This window comes from Scardinius erythrophthalmus (assembly GCF_964197995.2).
Source record: "Scardinius erythrophthalmus genome assembly, chromosome: 24".
Classification (NCBI taxonomy): domain Eukaryota; kingdom Metazoa; phylum Chordata; class Actinopteri; order Cypriniformes; family Leuciscidae; genus Scardinius; species Scardinius erythrophthalmus.
This window is the reverse complement of record NC_138244.1, coordinates 18,958,358-18,979,663: the sequence shown is the minus strand read 5'-3', so window position 1 is coordinate 18,979,663 and position 21,306 is coordinate 18,958,358. Positions and strand designations below refer to the sequence as shown.

General features: G+C 37.7%; 2 protein-coding genes across 3 annotated transcripts; one reads left to right on the top strand and one right to left on the bottom strand.

Annotated features, from left to right (window-relative positions):
• Positions 1-14: 14 nt before the first annotated feature.
• On the top strand, positions 15-6,192 carry nrg4 (neuregulin 4). Its single transcript, XM_081356487.1, has 5 exons — positions 15-65; positions 1,460-1,528; positions 1,746-1,839; positions 1,936-2,088; positions 5,025-6,192. The coding sequence occupies exons 2-5, from the start codon at positions 1,519-1,521 to the stop codon at positions 5,104-5,106; spliced, it is 339 nt and encodes a 112-aa protein (XP_081212613.1). The 5' UTR covers positions 15-65; positions 1,460-1,518; the 3' UTR covers positions 5,107-6,192.
• A 3,868-nt stretch (positions 6,193-10,060) lies between these two features.
• lactb (lactamase, beta) lies at positions 10,061-19,507 on the bottom strand. 2 transcript variants are annotated; one of them, XM_081356467.1, is made up of 6 exons: positions 19,001-19,507; positions 16,621-16,687; positions 16,225-16,415; positions 14,389-14,689; positions 11,912-12,077; positions 10,061-10,771 (listed from the first exon to the last, which is right to left on the bottom strand). In XM_081356467.1, exons 1-6 carry the CDS (start codon positions 19,346-19,348, stop codon positions 10,240-10,242), a joined length of 1,605 nt encoding a protein of 534 aa, XP_081212593.1. In that variant the 5' UTR covers positions 19,349-19,507; the 3' UTR covers positions 10,061-10,239. The 2 variants fall into 2 exon arrangements, with proteins under 2 accessions (XP_081212593.1, XP_081212594.1); XM_081356468.1 differs by having other exon boundaries at positions 19,007-19,481.
• Between the last annotated feature and the right edge of the window lie 1,799 nt (positions 19,508-21,306).

The window sequence follows — 21,306 nt, the reverse complement described above, 5'->3', positions numbered from 1 at the left end:
CGTTTAGCTCACAACTTATTTGAGGAAGACAAGGTGACTCACCTGCACTGCATTTCACCTGGAAGGTAAGTCTAATGTCATTAGGATTTGCGCAGTTTTATAAAACTGAAGCCTTGTAAACAGGCGAGTCCTGACTGAGATAGGTGTTTTGTTGAAAATTTGTATTGCTCAGATAAGACTTAATGGAGCTCTCAGTAAGGTTTCATTGAAATATCAACTTTGTCTTAGAAGTTTATCCTCAAATTTCTTGGGAGAAACCAAAACCGTATGAGTGCAGAGCTATTTCAACAATGTGAATTTGATTAGAAATGATTTGAGTTCAATTTGACATTTTTGATGTTTGACTCTAGTCTTTGGATCTTGGTAAATCTGAGCGCAGTTTGAGATCCTGCCATGGGCAAGTTGCATAAACTTCTTAAGTCTTAAGAACAAGTTTGGCCAACTAGCAGTTTCACAAGAGATAATAATCAGTCTTACTTTTCTGATTCAAATTAGACCAATCGACTTTCTTATGTAACTCGCTTTTTAAAAAAAGTAAGGAGTAGTCTTACTTAAAAAACAGATGCCTAAGTTTTAAGGCTAGCCTAAGCAGTTTCTGCAACCGCCCACAGTTGAGATCTCTTCTGAAACTTTAGACGAGATGTGATATTAACTTTAGGGACATTGGTTTATGCTCATCTTTGCTCGCTCCTTTTAAGTTATTTTGAGTAAAACAGCTCATTTTTTCACAAAGCACGTACAAAAGACCTGAACCGGAAGCGACGCGATCTGTTTTACAGAATACGGAAGTTGCACATAGCCTCTATACACTCAACTAGGTGTTAACAATATTGTTATACTTAATATAATTAATTGTAGTAAATATGAATATTAGAGCTGTCAAATCTATTGATCACGATTAATCACATCTAACATTAAAAGTTTGTGTTTATATATGGGTGTGTACAGTACATTATACAGTATATGTATGTATATATGAGTGCACACACACGTATGCTATGCATATATATATTTATACATACACACAGACATGCGCACACACACAAACACACTAAAATAAATATATATATACACATATATATATATATAAATTAAATACTATACAATTTTAAATTAATATTATTTAAAGGTATAGCAGAGGATGTTTTACTTCCTGGTGGGTAACCTAAACTATTGGTCCTCCTAATTGTCAATCATTCTGGTGAATCAATCAAACTTTTCAAAAAGTGGAGATTATACCTTTAATATTCCTGTTTTAATAGTAATAAATATTATTTACTCAACCTTATCTAGATTTTTGTTGACAAATTAATAACTACGAACATCATCCCTTACAAACAGCATTTATATTCTGTAGGAAAGTTGACATCTTTGAAAGCAACCAATATAATTAATGTGGCCACTGTAATAAATGCAAAAATGTAATGTAATCTGATCATAACATTTCCTTTGTTCTCAGGTGATTATAAGAGACTGCTGTTAAAGCTCCCATACAAGAAGATCTATTTAGTATTTCCCATGATGGCAGGTAATTAATAACAATACACATCTAAATTAAGGTAAACATTATAGATATAAAATACATTATCATGTGCACGTCACACATGATGTGTTTCCATGATGTGGAATTCATGAAATGCAAATAAATGCAAAACAAAATAAAAACTGCTCTGTGGGGAAAAGCTTGATACATGATTCATCTATTTATTTAGTTTTTGTTTCCTTTGTATTTCCTCTTATTACAGAACACGGTGACCCTTGCACTGGGTCCGAAGCCAACTTTTGCATGAATGGAGGAACATGCTTTAAAATACCTTCTGTGTCTACGCCCACCTGTGTGTGAGTGTCCTCGCGAACAGAATATCTATTGTTTTATTTGATGACTTATCGTTTAGCATACCTTGTTTGGCTTGAAACCCTTTCCCTGTCGTGTAGCTGCAGTGCGAACTATGAGGGCAGCAGATGTGAGCAGTATCAGCTGTTCAGTTTCTCACACAGCAGTGAAGAGAAGGGCCTGATCGCTGCTGTGGTCATCATGGTCCTGCTCGTCTTAGCGGTGCTTGTGGTGGTCATCTATTACATCTACAAGTGAGTCACGTGCGCATTTCACACTGGTTTCGGATTCAGTACAAATTTGATCAACATGATAAAGACAACATATAATCATGTTAGATTACCACAGAAAACTGTTTCTCATCCCTCGACTGATTAGCAACAATTTACAATGGAAGTCGAGTATCACACGAGCACGCCGCTAGAGGAGGGCTCATATTCGGAAAAACTAAGAGATTGCGAGTCCGATATTTCTTGCTTTTAAACAGCAGTTTTCTTAACAATAAGTCAATATTGAATAACTTACATTTTTGACAATGTTGTCAGTTGCTTCAGCTGTTTTTGCGTCGCCAACTAAAGTTGTTCCAAACGAAGCCACTGCAGAACCGTTTGTTTTGTTTGAATGAATCGGTTGAGTGAACGATTCAGCACCCGTGACAGTTACAATGGAAGTGAATGTGCCGATTTGTACTTTAAAATACTCACTTACAATATGCGTGTTTGGAAAAAATAGATAACATTTTAGTGTGGAAAACAACAAACCTTTTATAAAGTTATTTAATTGTATATCGCTTCGTTGCCATTCGACATAAAGCTTAAAACAACCGTAAAGATGATATGGTACTCATCATAACCTCAACGAAGGGCAAGTCGATTTTTTTTTTTTTTTTTTGTGGTAATCAACTTTTTAAATGCTGTCGAATCTGCCAACTTGTATAGCCTACTTATGGAATGCTTGTTTCCGTCACGGAAAAAAAGAGATATTGCTACTTTTTTCTCCGAATTGCAAGTTTATATCTCACAATTGCGAGTTGTTGAGAGCTTTAAAGGAGAACTCCGGTCAATTTTAACATTGAGCTCATTTTTTTGTACATTTGGAGTGCTGTCAATACAGAGAACAACGACAAAAATCGGTGTTGCCTACACCGAGTTATTCTATTTTTAAAATTTGCACCCTATTGACTTCAATGGGGCAAGTAGTAAGCCTGCTTTTTAGCCTCTTAACATCCTTGATGTGTCATTACAAGTGCACAGAAAATGTGAGTGATTCCTTCCGAGTGAACACGGGTGAATCTGACTGCAGTAGATGTTAGAGATATTAATAAAAATGAAGTTAATTCAGCCAGCGCTCATACCTCTGTTTACATCCTGTTTTCGGTGGAAGGCCATAGTAATCGATTGTCGAGTTCACGCGCGTGATCATAGGCACTAAACCTATGCGCGTGAACTCGACAATCGATTACTATGGCCTTCCACCGAAAACAGGATGTAAACAGAGGTATGAGCGCTGGCTGAATTAACTTCATTTTTAACCTTCATCCCATGTTGGGGACAAATGTGGGCAAAATAATTTTGTTTTATTTTTTAAAAATACTTCCCTTGATCTGAGCGGTACAAGACTTGGCTACTTTTCCTAAGTTTGCCACCTGAACACACACACAAAAAAAAATGACTTGATTCTACAATGTTAAGGGGGTGAAAAAAAAAACTCCTTAATCTTGTGTTCGTGGACAAAAATGGGCACCCATAGGAATGAATGGGAAAAACTCACACTCATACACACACACAGCACACACACACAAGCACAAACAAGCACAAACAATGCTTTCAATGAGCCTATGACAGCTGAGCTTTTTTTTTTTTTTTTCAAATAAAAACTCACTCACACATACAAAAACAAAGAATTGATTGAGCCAATGTCTGACCATGTTTTTTGGTATGATCCAAGCACTGTATGTGGAAAATGCAGAGAATATATCTGCAAAGAACATTCGGTTACAATTACCTGCTGCCACAAGTGCATGTAAATAATGTAAATAACTATTATTGTTTGTTCTTACCTGTTTGTTTGTTCTTACCCGTTTATTCTTAGCTATCAATTATTTAGTTATTGTTATGTATATTCTTACCCGTTTGGTACCAATTAGTTAGTGAAATTTGATGTTTTTTGTTTGAAATAAATTATAAATGATCTACTACTTTGTCTTTTCCTTATAGCATGGTCATATTTATCTAAGCATATGTTGGCATCTTTGTATAGTCTCACCTAACACAGATATATATTTTTTTAAATTACAATTTTAACTTGTGATAGTCAAAAACTTATGAGGTCAAATTCGTTTTATACAGTGGTTCATTTAGTTCACCTATATGCAGCCATTGAGTACTATAGCCATCTAGTGGCTATTGATATTATTGTTTTTCTGTAAATTTAATACCAATATAAGACACCAGGTGCCACCAAAGTCACTTCATCTTTAGATTTTAGCACTCTGAACTTAGTGGAATGATATTTTTAATGTAGTTAAAGAAATATTAAATATAACATAAAAATAAGCATAATTTACATAGAAAATATGGTACTTTTAGAGGTAAATAAATTCAAAAATACCCCCAAAATAAAAAAAACCACCATAAATTGATAGATTAAATTTTATCGAAGACAGTGATATAACATTTATAATAAATAAAAAATTGGATCACACCTGAGACCTCTGTGCCCACATTTGTCCACGAACATGGAATTAAGGGCTGTAATGTGAACACAGGATTTAATAATATCTCTAACATCTACTGCAGTCAGATTCACCCGTGTTCACTCGGAAGGAATCACTCACATTTTCTGTGCACTTGTAATGACACTTAAAGGATGTTAAGAGGCTAAAAAGCAGGCTTACTACTTGCCCTATTGAAGTCAATAGGGTGCACATTTTAAAAATAGAATAACTCGGTGTAGGCAACACCGATTTTTGTCGTTGTTCTCTGTATTGACAGCACTCCAAATGTACAAAAAATTAGCTCAATGTTAAAATTGACCGGAGTTCTCCTTTAAACTCACAATTCTGAGAGGAAAATAAGCTTTTTAGCTTTTTATTTCATGGTGGAAACAAGCTTCCATGTTATGGGCAAGAGCTATTTTTAACCCCTAAAAACCTGCAAGTAGTAACAGTTGTCTTTCCATTTATTCCCAGAATTAAGAAAAATATACAGAACCAACCAACATCTGAGGGATATGAGAGAGGCAAATCAAGTGCGATCTCTCAAACAGTGTGAATTGACTTTTGATGCATGTGAACTCGACATTGGCTTTGATGTTGCAAACCAACCTTGTAACATCACTCCCCTGTGGAAGTCTTGAACTCAATGTGAAAATGTGTCAAATTGCACACAAAATACTTTTTCTTATGTTTTTACATTTTGTAAATAGTTCTGTCATTTAAAAACATATTTAAATACGTAACAAAAGGATGCAAATTCTTGAAACAAACTGTTACCATGTCAGCTGTTCAATGGAAAGCAATACATTTCAAAAGCAGCATCCATAAGTGTAGATTTGTCATTTTAATTAGATATAGATGACTTGATATTATTTAATATACCAGTCACATGTGGCATGTACATATATTATTTTTTACAATGTGCTGTTTTTGTTTTAAATAATATATTATTCCTTTTAATTTTGTCACTTAAAGGGATAGTTCTCCCGAAAATGAAAATTCTATCATCATTTACTCACCCTCAGGTTGTTCCAACCCTGTATGAATTTCTTTCTTCTGCTGAACACAAAATAATATATTCTGAAGAATGTCAGTAACCAGTTGTTGGGCCCCATGGACTTTCATATTGGGAAAAAATCCTGTGGAAGTCAATGGGGCCCGTCAACTGTTTGGTTATCCATATTATTCAAAATATCATCTTTTGTGTTCAGCAGAAGAAAGAAATTCATACAGGTTTAGAACAACTTGAGGGGGAGTAAATAATGACAGAATTTACATTTTTGGGAGAACTGTCTCTTTAAATTCTACTGGATTACTGTAATTCCATCATGCTGTTGAAATGTATTAACTTTAAATAACAACAGGAAGCTCAATCATTAATGCACATCACTGTACAGAATCATTTTATAAAATGTAATGGGAGCATATTCAAAGAAATTGAAAGAAACAATTTTCATATTATAGCCTATGCTACTCATTTATTTCTAGAATATGTACACTGTGCAGAGTATGCAAGTTTTCTGTATTGAAGTTCTACTGTATGTGCAAAAATGTGCAGTATACAACACAGTACAATGGGTAATGTATCCCATAATGCAATGTGATTCCAGTCAGATGTAGTAATGAATAAACCAGATGGATGAAAATGAACTGGGATATTTACCAGCACTTTCTTGTCCCACTAATTAATCTGACTGTAACAGATAGATAAACGTCAAATAAAAATAATAGTACATTTGAAAAACAGTTTTGTTTTACAGCTGTTAAAAGTTGTCTAGTCGTGTCAGAATATTTTTATATACACTCACCTAAAGGATTATTAGGAACACCTGTTCAATTTCTCATTAATGCAATTATCTAATCAACCAATCACATGGCAGTTGCTCCAATGCATTTAGGGGTGTGGTCCTGGTCAAGACAATCTCCTGAACTCCAAACTGAATGTCAGAATGGGAAAGAAAGGTGATTTAAGCAATTTTGAGCGTGGCATGGTTGTTGGTGCCAGATGGGCCGGTCTGAGTATTTCACAATCTGCTCAGTTACTGGGATTTTCATGCACAACCATTTCTAGGGTTTACAAAGAATGGAGTGAAAAGGGAAAAACATCCAGTATGCGGCAGTCCTGTGGGCAAAAATGCCTTGTTGATGCTAGAGGTCAGAGGAGAATGGGCCGACTGATTCAAGCTGATAGAAGAGCAACTTTGACTGAAATAACCACTCGTTACAACCGAGGTATGCAGCAAAGCATTTGTGAAGCCACAACACGCACAACCTTGAGGTGGATGGGCTACAACAGCAGAAGACCCCACCGGGTACCACTCATCTCCACTACAAATAGGAAAAAGAGGCTACAATTTGCACGAGCTCACCAAAATTGGACAGTTGAAGACTGGAAAAATGTTGCCTGGTCTGATGAGTCTCGATTTCTGTTGAGACATTCAGATGGTAGAGTCAGAATTTGGCGTAAACAGAATGAGAACATGGATCCATCATGCCTTGTTACCACTGTGCAGGCTGGTGGTGGTGGTGTAATGGTGTGGGGGATGTTTTCTTGGCACACTTTAGGCCCCTTAGTGCCAATTGGGCATCGTTTAAATGCCACGGCCTACCTGAGCATTGTTTCTGACTATGTCCATCCCTTTATGACCACCATGTACCCATCCTCTGATGGCTACTTCCAGCAGGATAATGCACAGGATAATGTCACAAAGCTCGAATCATTTCAAATTGGTTTCTTGAACATGACAGTGAGTTCACTGTACTAAAATGGCCCCCACAGTCACCAGATCTCAACTCAATAGAGCATCTTTGGGATGTGGTGGAACGGGAGCTTCGTGCCCTGGATGTGCATCCCACAAATCTCCATCAACTGCAAGATGCTATCCTATCAATATGAGCCAACATTTCTAAAGAATGCTTTCAGCACCTTGTTGAATCAATGCCACGTAGAATTAAGGCAGTTCTGAAGGTGAAAGGGGGTCAAACACAGTATTAGTATGGTGTTCCTAATAATCCTTTAGGTGAGTGTATATATATATATATATATATATATATTTAGAAAATGACTGATCGTTTCGCTAGACAAGACCCTTATTTCTCGACCGGGATCTTGTAGAGACTTTGAAGCTGTATTGAGACGGACATTTGAAACTTCTTTGAACATAGGTATATTTGGTTGCAATTGAAGTCCATTCTGTGTAGAAAAATCCTGGAATGTTTTCCTCAAAAACCTTAATTTCTTTTCGACTGAAGAAAGAAAGATATGGATATCTTGGATGACATCGGGGTGAGTAAATTATCAGCAAAAATGTTTTTGAAAGTGAACTAATCCTTTAATATGGATACCTCCACTCACCACAGTGCCCCATGAATCACCCGTTCTGAAGCGAGAGACTGCTTCATATCTGCAGTGAAGACAATAGAAGATCACCAGAAGACCAAGAAGAGTTTGCTCAGAGGGTGATGGAGGGTCTTTGTGTTGTGCTTTCTCACGGGATAACGTTAGCTGTTTTGGACGGTTCTGGGTGGTGGTGGTGGTGGGACGTGTCACTCCACACCATATCTATGGGAATGACCCACGGCGTCAGGTGGTGTGGCCCCTCACTCCCTCAGCACCTTTGACCAGGTGAAACACTCTTACTACAGCGAGACGCTGCTTTATATCTCTCACAGTCACAGTAGTGAAGATCAATAATGAAGGCTTCGCTAGGTGGGTGTCGGATGGGGTCCACTTCAGCTTCTCGTGGGTTGCTGACGCGAGTCCGGGAGGGAGATGGGACAAGCCCTTCCCTGGCTGTGGTGAATTGGACGTGGGACATAGAGACAAATTAAGTCCAGCTCAACCTCTGGGGACCTAATGGGTGGAGCTGAAATTAGTTAGGTTTAGGGTTTAGGCAGGGCCGGATTATCCATAGACGGGATTGGGCGAGTGCCCTGGGACACCAGCCAATGGGGGGGCACCCAGGGCCCGATTATCCAATGTGGGGCCCAAGTGAGTGGAAGAAAAAAAAAAATCCTTCTTTTTTTACATTTCCGATAATGGAGTGTATATTTGCACGTGATGATGTTTATTTTAGTACACCACCAATACCACACTGCAAAAGAATCCAGTGACATTAGAACAAAATATATGGATATGAGAATGAGAAAGATATTATTAAACGATCTCTTAACTATTTTCTAATTTCACTAAACATTTTCATTTAGTTTCGTGAACCTTTTTATTAAACATGGACATTTATGTTTATGAAAAAGGCTTATTATGCTCTTGTAGGCTCATTTTGTAAATATAAGCAACTAATTTAGACGCGCAAACTGGGTGTCCTGCATCTTCGAACCGGAGCCGTGTGGAAACGTGTCGTGCACACCGCCAAGCGAAATGGGGTCTCGCGCTATCGCCCACTCCGCGATGGCGTCATTTGTGATGCGCGCGCGCCTTCGCGCTCGTGTTTTAAGAACAGTTTTTGGCCATCGGGTGTTGTTTAAAAAAAAAAAAAAAAAAAAAAAACCTTAATAACAACAACAAAAATATCAACTACTACAAAATAAAAACAACAAAAGTAATAACAACAGCAGAATTCAAGGACACAAAATGGGGGAAAATGTTTTCGCACTTTAAAAAAGGCAAAAAAATGTGAATAATTTTTTTAATAATAATTAAAATTAAGGTAAAAAAATACCTTTAGGGACTATGGTGATACAAAATCCAGGAAATAATTAAGTTGATTATAATGATAAACTCTGCCAAAAAGAATATAGTAGGCTACTAAACTATGTATAAGAAAAATATGTCTTACTTTCTTTATTGTTTAATAGGGGCCGATTGCCAAGACTTGAGAGAATAATTTTATAAAGTCAAAAATGTTCACCATTAATGTTTTGTGTGCAAATAAAATTTAAATAATGTGAGACTAAACTGTAAATAAACTGAACTGATGACAGTGCTTCCATCTAGTGGAGATCAGTGAGCATGACGTTTCATATCTATCTATCTATACAAATAAATAATTATTATTAGTAGTAGTCTTTTGGAATCAGTAAGATTCTGATCAAACAAGATACTGTTGGATTAACAAATACCTACAAGTAATCATACTAGTTAAAAATCTAGGCTAGTTTTTGTTCCATGCTTGAATCCTGAACAAAATTCCTTCTATGATCCTTTATGATTGTTTTCAAATGATTATAGAAATTTATTTTATTATTGAATTCCTTTAGGATAACAGATAAAATGTTTTATTTGTTAAAATGTGAATAAATGTGTAAAGTAAAATGTTTTTGGGCACAGTAATCGATCAATGTTTCGCACCATGTTAACCAGGTTTTGACTTCAAAATGCACTTCACTTCTTCCAAATGAATTTTTAAAAGAACGAATATTCCATGTAGACTGAAAATAAATATGAGGTCATGAAATCTCTACTGCTTGTCATCCCAACTACCCTTAAGTAATTGTGATAAATCACCAGATTGTGAGCATGACATGCCGAATGTGAAAAAGAGGCCGTCATCAAAGTTTCCATAATACTTTTTTATTCAATCACATGTATAAAAGCTATCAAAATGATCGCTCGGCACAACTGTTCACTTAAAACCGAGGCATGGACACACCTCAGCATTCAGATGTTCACCAAAACGGCTAAAAAAGGACCAGTGCTGTGTGTGTGTGTGTGTGTGTGTGTGTGTGTGTGTCAAGTAGACGTGATTTCTCCGTCCCTGGCCTTGTCAAATGTTTGTGCAATCTTGAGCGCGGTGGTATTGAGCCCCACTGACTGCATGTTAGTGATGATGGTCACCACCACCCCCTGTGGAGGACGCAGCTTCTGATTGGTGAGCTGCTCTCTGGGCAACACCAGCAGGACGCTACTAGCCCCCACAGCGCCCCCTGTGTGCGAGACGTAATGCCTGCGGCTGCGGCACTGCCCGTATTTCTGCTGTTTCTCCACGACCAGCCAGCCCTGGGCGTACAGTCCATCTTTGTCCCACGATGCCTCTGTTTTGTCCACCGGTGCCCATATGGCTTTGGCTGTGTGGGGTCTGAAGAAGCCAGGAAGCAGCCCGTCTGTGTTCTTCGCTTCGGCCATCTGATAGCTGTAGAGCAGAGCGTTACCGAAGACCAGAAGGTCGCTCACAGTGGACAGAAATCCACCTCCAGCCCATTTGTACGAATTGTCCACATAGGGACAGTTTACAACACGGCGCTTTTTGTTGAAGTGGTAGAATCTGCAGAAAACAGGGGAGAACGTGATACAGGTCAGTGAGTGATAAGAGGAAAAATTCTTTAGAAATCTGGTTTGAAATCCATGGTGCTATCATATGAAATCTGAATAATGATTTTGACTAATAATAATAACTCTAAAAATCTCATGTGGTGTAACCATCAATTAAAAAGTAACAACATATTTTCCTTACACCTTGAATACGCATTCTCAAAAAAGATTTAAAAACATATTTAAATATAAAGGTAAAATAAAAGGTAAAACGTAATTTTTAATTACAATTATAATGGATTATTAATTCATAAATATAATTACATTTTTGGAAAGTCGCACCACATGACATTTTACGGCCTTAAATTTCATTTTTTTCATCTAAAATTTATATTTTATTTACCAAAAAAGATTTTTTAATAACAAAAAAAGATTTTTAAATACCAAAAACTATTTTTAATGGGCGTGATTTGGCGAACAAAATATTAATTTCATTAATATCAACATCGTTTTCGACTTTTTTTTCTTGACAGCAAGTCCCTCTGTAGTCAAAAATTTTAGTCCTTAAAACTCATCTTCGATCATCAAAATGACACATTTAAACGTTTTTTCCTTCTTCATGCCTTAAAATAGCTTGAATGTAACTCAACACCCTTGCTTCATTTAGTATACGTGGTTCTATGAATATGCAAATTAGCCCCGCCTCCTCACTCACTCACGCCTTACTCACGCCAGCTCAGAGATTCACTCACACAGCCTGATTGGTTACAAGGTAGTTTGTGACGTCAGACACACCAGTGATTTCAAACCGTGTTTTTGAGACCGTCTTTGGTTCACTGCAGTTTTAAGCAGAAAATACTCAGCAATGGTGTTGACTTATGAAGTTGTACATGGTTTGTCTTAAAAGCATATTAAAAACAACACATAAACATATAAACAACATTAAAAGCTTGATTTTCACCACAGGGGGACTTTAAGTAAAGGTGCGTTTACGCCATGTCGGAGTTACTGTAATTACGAGATACTGACTCGTAAAAAACGTTCATGTCCTCGTAGAACCCGTGATTACAACTTGTAAACTCAGAATTTTCTGAGAGACTGTACCACCTGACAGCTGCAGATTCACATGTGTTTGAATTGTAATGTCTTTTACCTCGAGCGGTTGTATATGATGGGGTCGTTTTCGTCTGGTACGGTGTTGAGCATGCCCAGCTCACGAAACATCTTCATCATGTGGTCGAGGAAGCGCTGCCCTGCGGCTCTCTCCACCACGGCGCTCAGCAGAGTGAAAGCATGCGTGGAATACAGGAATGTAGAACCTACAGAGGTCGTGTGAGGTAGAATAAGGTCAAATTACAACAACTGAAGTCAACATTGACTACAAGTGCACGAGTAATGTGATGTAGTGTTATACGGCTGTTTGTGAATGTAAAAAATCCGCATAGTTTCAAAACTCAAAGTGCAGATAAATAAAACCTATTGTCTCCCAAAAGAAAGAACTGATTTTGAACCGCCTGAACGAGTCGTCAGTAATTCCAGTGTGGAATTCCAGTCTTGAATAGATAAGATAAAACCGACATCATCGTTACTGTTCGTATCACTGTGTATAAAGTGCTGAGGAAGATCTGGATCTGAAATTCAGATAATGGGAGTTTCGTTTCCAACATGCGCTGTAAGCAGTGGACCAATCACAACAGACTGGGCCATCTGACCAATCAGAGCAGAGTAGACCAATCACAACAGACTGGGCCATCTGACCAATCAGAGCAGAGTAGACCAATCACAACAGACTGGGCCATCTGACCAATCAGAGCAGAGTAGACCAATAACAATAGACTGGGCCATCTGACCAATCAGAGCAGAGTAGACCAATCACAATAGACTGGGCCATCTGACCAATCAGAGCAGAGTAGACCAATCACAACAGACTGGGCCATCTGACCAATCAGAGCAGAGTAGACCAATCACAACAGACTGGGCCATCTGACCAATCAGAGCAGAGTAGACCAATCACAATAGACTGGGCCATCTGACCAATCAGAGCAGAGTAGACCAATCACAACAGACTGGGCCATCTGACCAATCAGAGCAGAGTAGAACAATCACAACAGACTGGGCCATCCGACCAATCACAACAGACTGGGCCATCTGACCAATCAGAGCAGAGTAGACCAATCACAACAGACTGGGCCATCTGACCAATCAGAGCAGAGTAGACCAATAACAATAGACTGGGCCATCTGACCAATCAGAGCAGAGTAGACCAATCACAATAGACTGGGCCATCTGACCAATCAAAGCAGAGTAGACCAATCACAACAGACTGGGCCATTTGACCAATCAGAGCAGAGTAGACCAATCACAACAGACTGGGCCATCTGACCAATCAGAGCAGAGTAGACCAATCACAATAGACTGGGCCATCTGACCAATCAGAGCAGAGTAGACCAATCACAACAGACTGGGCCATCTGACCAATCAGAGCAGAGTAGAACAATCACAACAGACTGGGCCATCCGACCAATCAGAGCAGAGTAGACCAATCACAACAGACTGGGCCATCTGACCAATCAGAGCAGAGTAGACCAATCACAACAGACTGGTCCATCTGACCAATCAGAGCAGAGTAGACCAATCACAATAGACTGGGCCATCCGACCAATCAGAGCAGAGTAGACCAATCACAACAGACTGGGCCATCTGACCAATCAGAGCAGAGTAGACCAATCACAACAGACTGGGCCATCTGACCAATCAGAGCAGAGTAGACCAATCACAAAAGACTGGTCCATCTGACCAATCAGAGCAGAGTAGACCAATCACAATAGACTGGGCCATCTGACCAATCAGAGCAGAGTAGACCAATCACAACAGACTGGGCCATCTGACCAATCAGAGCAGAGTAGACCAATCACAACAGACTGGGCCATCTGACCAATCAGAGCAGAGTAGAACAATCACAACAGACTGGGCCATCTGACCAATCAGAGCAGAGTAGACCAATCACAACAGACTGGGCCATCTGACCAATCAGAGCAGAGTAGACCAATCACAACAGACTGGTCCATCCGACCAATCAGAGCAGAGTAGACCAATCACAATAGACTGAGCCATCCGACCAATCAGAGCAGAGTAGGCTCTCAGAAGGGAGGGGTTTAGAGAGAGTGAATCCTTTATTGAACTATTTCAGAGACTGAAAAAAGAGCTGACGATGCAATGTATATTATGAGAAAATTATAATAATAAATGTTCTTTGACCTAAGATGCATGTAAACCTGTTCTAATAGACCTTTAAAACAACATTAGGAACCTTTAAAATAACAATATGAGCACTTTAAAATCTTCATGCACCACATATTTTACTGCAATGATGTGCTTAATCACATCAATTTGATCGAAGAATTGCCTAAAATCTCATTACAATCGCATTATGAGTGTGCGTGTAAATGTAGTCAAGTCCACCAAAGATATTTTGAATGTGCTCAGTCAGGTTTGGAATGACCTGAGACGGTAAGCTATTCCTTTAAAAAGAAGGCAAGATGCTCTAAAAATAACCCTATCATCATCTAAAATCAGATCTTCAGGCATTTCAGGAGACATCGCATTGTTCTGAGTGGAATGAAAACATACCGGGTTTAAAAATCAGAGGATCGTCTTTGAATAAGTCCAAAGCCTGGATGACATTCTCAAAGTTGACTTTGAGGTAGTACTCCTCCTGCTCAAACTCCTTTTTCTTCTTTTTGCTCTTGGCGCCGCCGTCCTCCGCTTTCGGCTTCTCTTTGTTTTCAGCCGAGCCCTTCTCTTCTTTCTTCTCCGGGGGCTTCAGAAGGCGCTTTGCTTTCTCCTTGTCCTCTCTCACTTTTTGCCCATCTTTTTCATAATGACGGATGCCACTCAAGTGGGACAGGAGCATCCGAGGGGTTATTGTGACCTGGTTTAAGGACAAACGGAAGAATGCGAAGCCAAACCAAATTCATTATTAATCAATTATTATATACTCACTGTATACTACGGAGGAGGATTAGGGCCAGGCAATAATAAAAAAATAAAACCATCTCGAGATTAAAGTAATTATAATGCGAGATTAAACTCGTTAAATTTCGAGAAAAAAAGTCGAAATAAAATCTTGAGAATAAACTCATTAAATATCGAGAATAAAGTCGTTGTGTTGCGAGAAAAAACTCGTTAAATTTCGAGAAAAAAAGTCGAAATACAATCTCGAGAATAAACTCATTAAACATCGAGAATAAAGTCGTTGTGTTGCGAGAAAAAAACTCGTTAAATTTCGAGAAAAAAAGTCGAAATACAATCTTGAGAATAAACTCATTGAATTTCGAGAATAAAGTCGTTGTGTTTCGAGAAAAAAAGTCGAAATGAAATGTAGAGAATAACGCATTCGATCAGTGTTCATTGCATAGCCTACTGATATCAACCTCATCAAGGTTTCGTGGTTTCCCAGGATACCATAAGACACATTATTAATCGTTGTTGTTTGTGTACGCCTCCATCCACAGAATGTAACGACTGTAACCATCTATACAGCCATTAATGGCAATGCTGTACGGTTTTAGTTTATCATAGCTTTCCATATGCCAGAGTGTATTTGGGCCAGCGCAAGTGGCGTCTTCTCAAGCGTCTCCTTCGTCGAAATTCCACACCTTGAGGATCAACAAGTTTAATAATGCGTCTTATGGTATCCTGGGAAACCACGAAACCTCCATGAATTTCATGTTGGACAAAAGCGAGTACATCGCGCAAATTGGACTGATTTTTTCTTCTAAAAACACCTAGCCGACCTAGACCTAATGTTCTATTCTTTGTTACTGAAAGAAAGTCAAAAATATAGATTGTCTAAGTGATCTAACTCTGTCATGTCCTCTATCAGGTTATGCAATGAACACTGATCAAATGCGTTATTCTCTAACGTTACATTTCATTTCGACTTTTTTTCTCGAAACACAACGACTTTATTCTCGACATTTAACGAGTTTATTCTCACAATTCTTCGACTTTTTTCTCGAAATTTAACGAGTTTTTTCTCGAAACACAACGACTTTATTCTCGAAATGTAATGAGTTTATTCTCAAGATTGTATTTCGACTTTTTTCTGGAAATTTAACGAGTTTTTTCTCGAAACACAACGACTTTATTCTCAATATTTAATGAGTTTATTCTCAAGATTGTATTTCGACTTTTTTTCTCGAAATTTAACGAGTTTTTTCTCGAAACACGACTTTATTCTCAATATTTAATGAGTTTATTCTCAAGATTGTGTTTCGACTTTTTTTCTCGAAATTTAACGAGTTTAATCTCGCATTATAATGACTTTAATCTCGAGATGGTTTTATTTTTTTTATTATTGCCTGGCCCTAATCCTCTTCCGTAGTATACAGTATATAGTCGAGCACACATATTTTAAATAAATAAATGTAATTAAAAACCTCTTTTTTAAATGGATGTGCTCACATTCTCTCCTTCGAATTGCTTGTGTGGGAACTCAGGGACGTATTTTTGGACAGGGGCATCGAGGTCGATCTTGCCCTCCTCCCAGAGTCTGGCGACGGCCGCTGCAGTCAGAGGTTTACTGATGCTGGCGATTCTCATCACCGTTTCCGGACCACAAGGCACTCTGTTCTCCAGATCCGCATAGCCAACGCCTCAGAGAGAACAAGCACAGCTAGGGTTCACTTTCAGAACCACTAAAACACTCCTTGGTAAACTTGTTTGCATGTGTATGTGATGTGCATTTTCATTTTAAGCATGCACAGCCATTATGCATGTTTCTGTAAATCCCACAGTGGTGCAGATTACCCATGAGCCTGTTCAGGAACAGACCTTAATGAGCAGTGAAAGACTTCCTACCTTCACACCAAACATGGCTGCCGTCCACCGAGACTCCGATAACCATCCCAGGAGCGCCAACTTCATCCTGAAAAATTACACCATTCTGCACTATAAACCTTTTTTTTTATATATATAATTATGTTTATTGAATTTTCACTATATATATATATATATATATATATATATATATATATATATATATATATATATATATAAAACAGGACACAAAAATGTATAAAAATAAATAAAAATAAAATACAATTGAATAAAAGAACACCAATAGCTCAGATTTGCATATAAAACAGGACTACGCACTATCAACTTTAACATTTTGAAATTAATATTAATATATATATATATAAATCACTTTTAAAATGTTTAATATATGAAACATTCATTAAAATATATAATTAATAAATATAGATAAAATTATTAAATAAATACATTGTGACATCTTAATTAACTCATTTTTTTGTTATTGTTTATGCGGGATAAATGATTGAAGACGTCTGGCATACGTTAAGCTAGAGATGTCTGTCTTTGACCAGAAGATGGAGTTATATTGACAGATTTGATTAAAAATTACGAGGTAAAACATAAAAACTTCATTTGCTATTATCATTTGCAATAATAGCAAAAATACGTATTTAGATAGATTCAAAAGAATATTATATGACTTCAAATGAATATTTTTAATACATTATACATACACTCACCTAAAGGATTATTAGGAACACCATACTAATACTGTGTTTGACCCCCTTTCGCCTTCAGAACTGCCTTAATTCTACGTGGCATTGATTCAACAAGGTGCTGAAAGCATTCTTTAGAAATGTTGGCCCATATTGATAGGATAGCATCTTGCAGTTGATGGAGATTTGTGGGATGCACATCCAGGGCACGAAGCTCCCGTCCCAACACATCCCAAAGATGCTCTATTGGGTTGAGATCTGGTGACTGTGGGGGCCATTTTAGTACAGTGAACTCATTGTCATGTTCAAGAAACCAATTTGAAATGATTCGAGCTTTGTGACATGGTGCATTATCCTGCTGGAAGTAGCCATCAGAGGATGGGTACATGGTGGTCATAAAGGGATGGACATAGTCAGAAACAATGCTCAGGTAGGCCGTGGCATTTAAACGATGCCCAATTGGCACTAAGGGGCCTAAAGTGTGCCAATAAAACAACCCCCACACCATTACACCACCACCACCAGCCTGCACAGTGGTAACAAGGCATGATGGATCCATGTTCTCATTCTGTTTACGCCAAATTCTGACTCTACCATCTGAATGTCTCAACAGAAATCGAGACTCATCAGACCAGGCAACATTTTTCCAGTCTTCAACTGTCCAATTTTGGTGAGCTCGTGCAAATTGTAGCCTCTTTTTCCTATTTGTAGTGGAGATGAGTGGTACCCGGTGGGGTCTTCTGCTGTTGTAGCCCATCCGCCTCAAGGTTGTGCGTGTTGTGGCTTCACAAATGCTTTGCTGCATACCTCGGTTGTAACCAGTGGTTATTTCAGTCAAAGTTGCTCTTCTATCAGCTTGAATCAGTCGGCCCATTCTCCTCTGACCTCTAGCATCAACAAGGGATTTTCGCCCACAGGACTGCCGCATACTGGATGTTTTTCCCTTTTCACTCCATTCTTTGTAAACCCTAGAAATGGTTGTGCGTGAAAATCCCAGTAACTGAGCAGATTGTGAAATACTCAGACCGGCCCGTCTGGCACCAACAACCATGCCACGCTCAGAATTGCTTAAATCACATTTCTTTCCCATTCTGACATTCAGTTTGGAGTTCAGGAGATTGTCTTGACCAGGACCACACCCCTAAATGCACTGAAGCAACTGCCATGTGATTGGTTGATTAGATAATTGCATTAATGAGAAATTGAACAGGTGTTCCTAATAATCCTTTAGGTGAGTGTATATCCATAGTAATAAACAGAAAATATATAATCATATTATATATATATATATTTTATCAATAAAATAGTATTTAATAACATATTTAATAATAAACATATTGAACATTTGAATAAACTGATTAAATAAAGATTGAGAATTCAAATATTTAAATGTTTTTTTTATATTTATAATATGTAAATGTAAAAATATTAATCTGTTTTTATTAATGCTGACAAATTGATTCATTGCAAATGATTAATTAATAATTATTATTATTAATCTAGCATAAAAGTTTGTAAATATTATAGTTTGTGCACACACACACAAATATACATATAATTGAAGATTGTATATGTGTATATATATATATATATATATATATATATATATATATATATATATATATATATATATACAACCAACTAAAAAAAACTATGATGAAATAAAAGACATGTCATCAGTAGTAAAAGAAGTCTGGTCGTGATACCTGTACCTTTATCCGCCGCAGAAGGTCTCTGCTGGTCTCTATAGCACAGGTGTACTGTGAGACAGTCTTCTGTGCGTTACATTCACAGTGTTCAGAGGCAGAGTCACGATATTTCAGGCCCAGAGCCAGAACAAAGCCCGTCCCGATGCCGAACAGCCATAAGGCCGTGTGTCGGTTGCTGGAGGACGGGATGACAGGTCTTCTAGGTGTCGAAATGAATCTCTTCATCAGCTGATCTCTGAACTTCACTCTGGGTGTCAACAGAGACACAAAGGGCTCGGATTTCTGAGCACTGCATTTACATTTTGTGCATATGAGACCCCGGGATAAACACAGTAACCGAGACATGACTGTTTTACGAATAATAAAAAAACGATAAAATAGTTTATAGGAAGAAAACAGCAAAGAGTTCACGTTTGAACTCTACAAAAGCGACTTGAAAGACTGACTACCGCTCTATTTTACAGAATAAAAGTCCATGACTTTTTTTTAACAAAAATATACTGTAATCAAATAGATTTTTTTGAATACTTTATATTATTTTTAAAAAATAAATAATCTTAAAAAATAAATAATCTAAAGACAAATGCTTAAACATTTTAACTTTCTTTTAGTTATATAAATTTCACAAGTCTGTCTGCCTGCATGTGAATTTCTTCACAATTTCTTTTCGACCGGATATTACCCTTTTCATAAAAAATAAGCTACTGTTCTCCACTTTTTTGTTTTGATAAGTTTGAACAAAGTCCCGTCTTTGGTTTGAATGAACAGGTAAGGAAAAATATATTAAACGTCCATGAGCCGTAAAAGATCTTTTAATTTGAAAACTGTAGAGGCTTTGAAAACCAACGGCTGATTGGCTCATATATCAGTTGTGGCTATGACGTTGGCCAATCAGATGTGCGAATTCTTTTCAGACAGCAGGCCCAGCCTTAGAGCTGTCAGCAACAACAACGAAGCTCAAATGAACTGTTTAGCAGCTGCTACTTGGACAGTTGCGGACAAATATTAATAAATATGTCACATAACACAGCCTACAGGTAGTTTAGTGAACTGTAGATCATTGTATCGTGTTTATTAACAACAGGTCCAGTCACTTAACATATCGCTTTGTATTATCAACGACCGGTGTAACCCACATGTTCTTTCTGCACCAATGAATTCTGAATTATTCATTAATTTTGAATGACTTACCTCTGACCTTTCACGATATCGGTGTTTTAAGGACCAGCTCACCTTGCCAGGAGCTTATGTGGATATGCATGAATACATTTTCACATACACATTTTTTCTTCTGATCTAGGCAACCATATTTATTCACACTCAGTGGATTCTTTGAGTATACAATTTGTGAAGACATGCTGCAATAGTCAAGCATGACCCTGCATTTGTCCAGCTCTCAGCTCATATAGTTTATTTACAGTATGAAACAGCTGCAGTCAAAACATGATACTCCCTAAAACGTCACCTTGACATTATCATGCAACACCATTACCAACAGCACATGTTGCATCAGGTTTAACTGCATCCTCAAGAATTAGATTATGTTTAATCATTAGGTCTGGTTTTGTAATCATGCGGTTTTAACAAGCAGAACCCATTATGTTAGTTCACGTCCTGCATTGTAACATGCCACACCTTCCAACTGCCAACACGATACAATTCAAATCTTCCAGTGGGATATTTATGCAACAAGCTCCAAAAATGATATTTAACAGAAGGAAGCAAATAGTCTGATTTGTTGTTAGGCCACATCCTCTCTGCTATAGAGAGCATAGTGTGCTACTGTGCACCCACTTTTCAGCGGCCTTTTCCCATAGCGATTTTAAAAAGTGTCTTTAAAGCGTTTTAAGCCATGAATCAAGCCAACAAGCTACGAAGTGAATACATTTTTTTTATAAACTTATTTGAACAAAAAGTTTTTGAAAATCTGATAAAAGTAGACTGAACCTAACGACTTTTGTGAGGAAAAGAGAAGCATTACAAATTAAAAACTACTCGTTTAAAAATGTTAATTAATGTATAAAAGTATTACATATTTTAAGTTATTTGCAAAATATGCATCTGTATACAAACATTTGCAGTTGTTCATGGGAGTGGGCGGAGCTAATGAGATCTTTTGCCGTTTCAACTCTCTGATTGGTGGATTTTCTGTACAGCATCATGGGTAGTGTAGTTTTTCTACAGGAATTCTGCTGTTGAATAATTGCATACTTCATCACTGGCACATTCAACAGAAGCAAATATCATCGATTACCAACCTCATAGCTCACAGCATTGCGGTGTCTGAAATCACCCCCTATAGC

Excerpts from the sequence above, each read along its gene's own strand:
- nrg4 (XM_081356487.1), top strand. Across the intron at positions 1,840-1,935 it reads GTGTCTACGCCCACCTGTGT|CTGCAGTGCGAACTATGAGG; the intron begins GTGAGTGTCCTC and ends CCTGTCGTGTAG. Across the intron at positions 2,089-5,024 it reads GTCATCTATTACATCTACAA|AATTAAGAAAAATATACAGA; the intron begins GTGAGTCACGTG and ends ATTTATTCCCAG.
- lactb (XM_081356467.1), bottom strand. The coding sequence starts at position 19,348 with ATGTCTCGGTTACTGTGTTTATCCCGGGGTCTCATATGCACAAAATGT. Across the intron at positions 16,416-16,620 it reads CAGCCATGTTTGGTGTGAAG|GCGTTGGCTATGCGGATCTG; the intron begins GTAGGAAGTCTT and ends GTTCTCTCTGAG. Across the intron at positions 10,772-11,911 it reads ATCATATACAACCGCTCGAG|ATTCTACCACTTCAACAAAA; the intron begins GTAAAAGACATT and ends TGTTTTCTGCAG.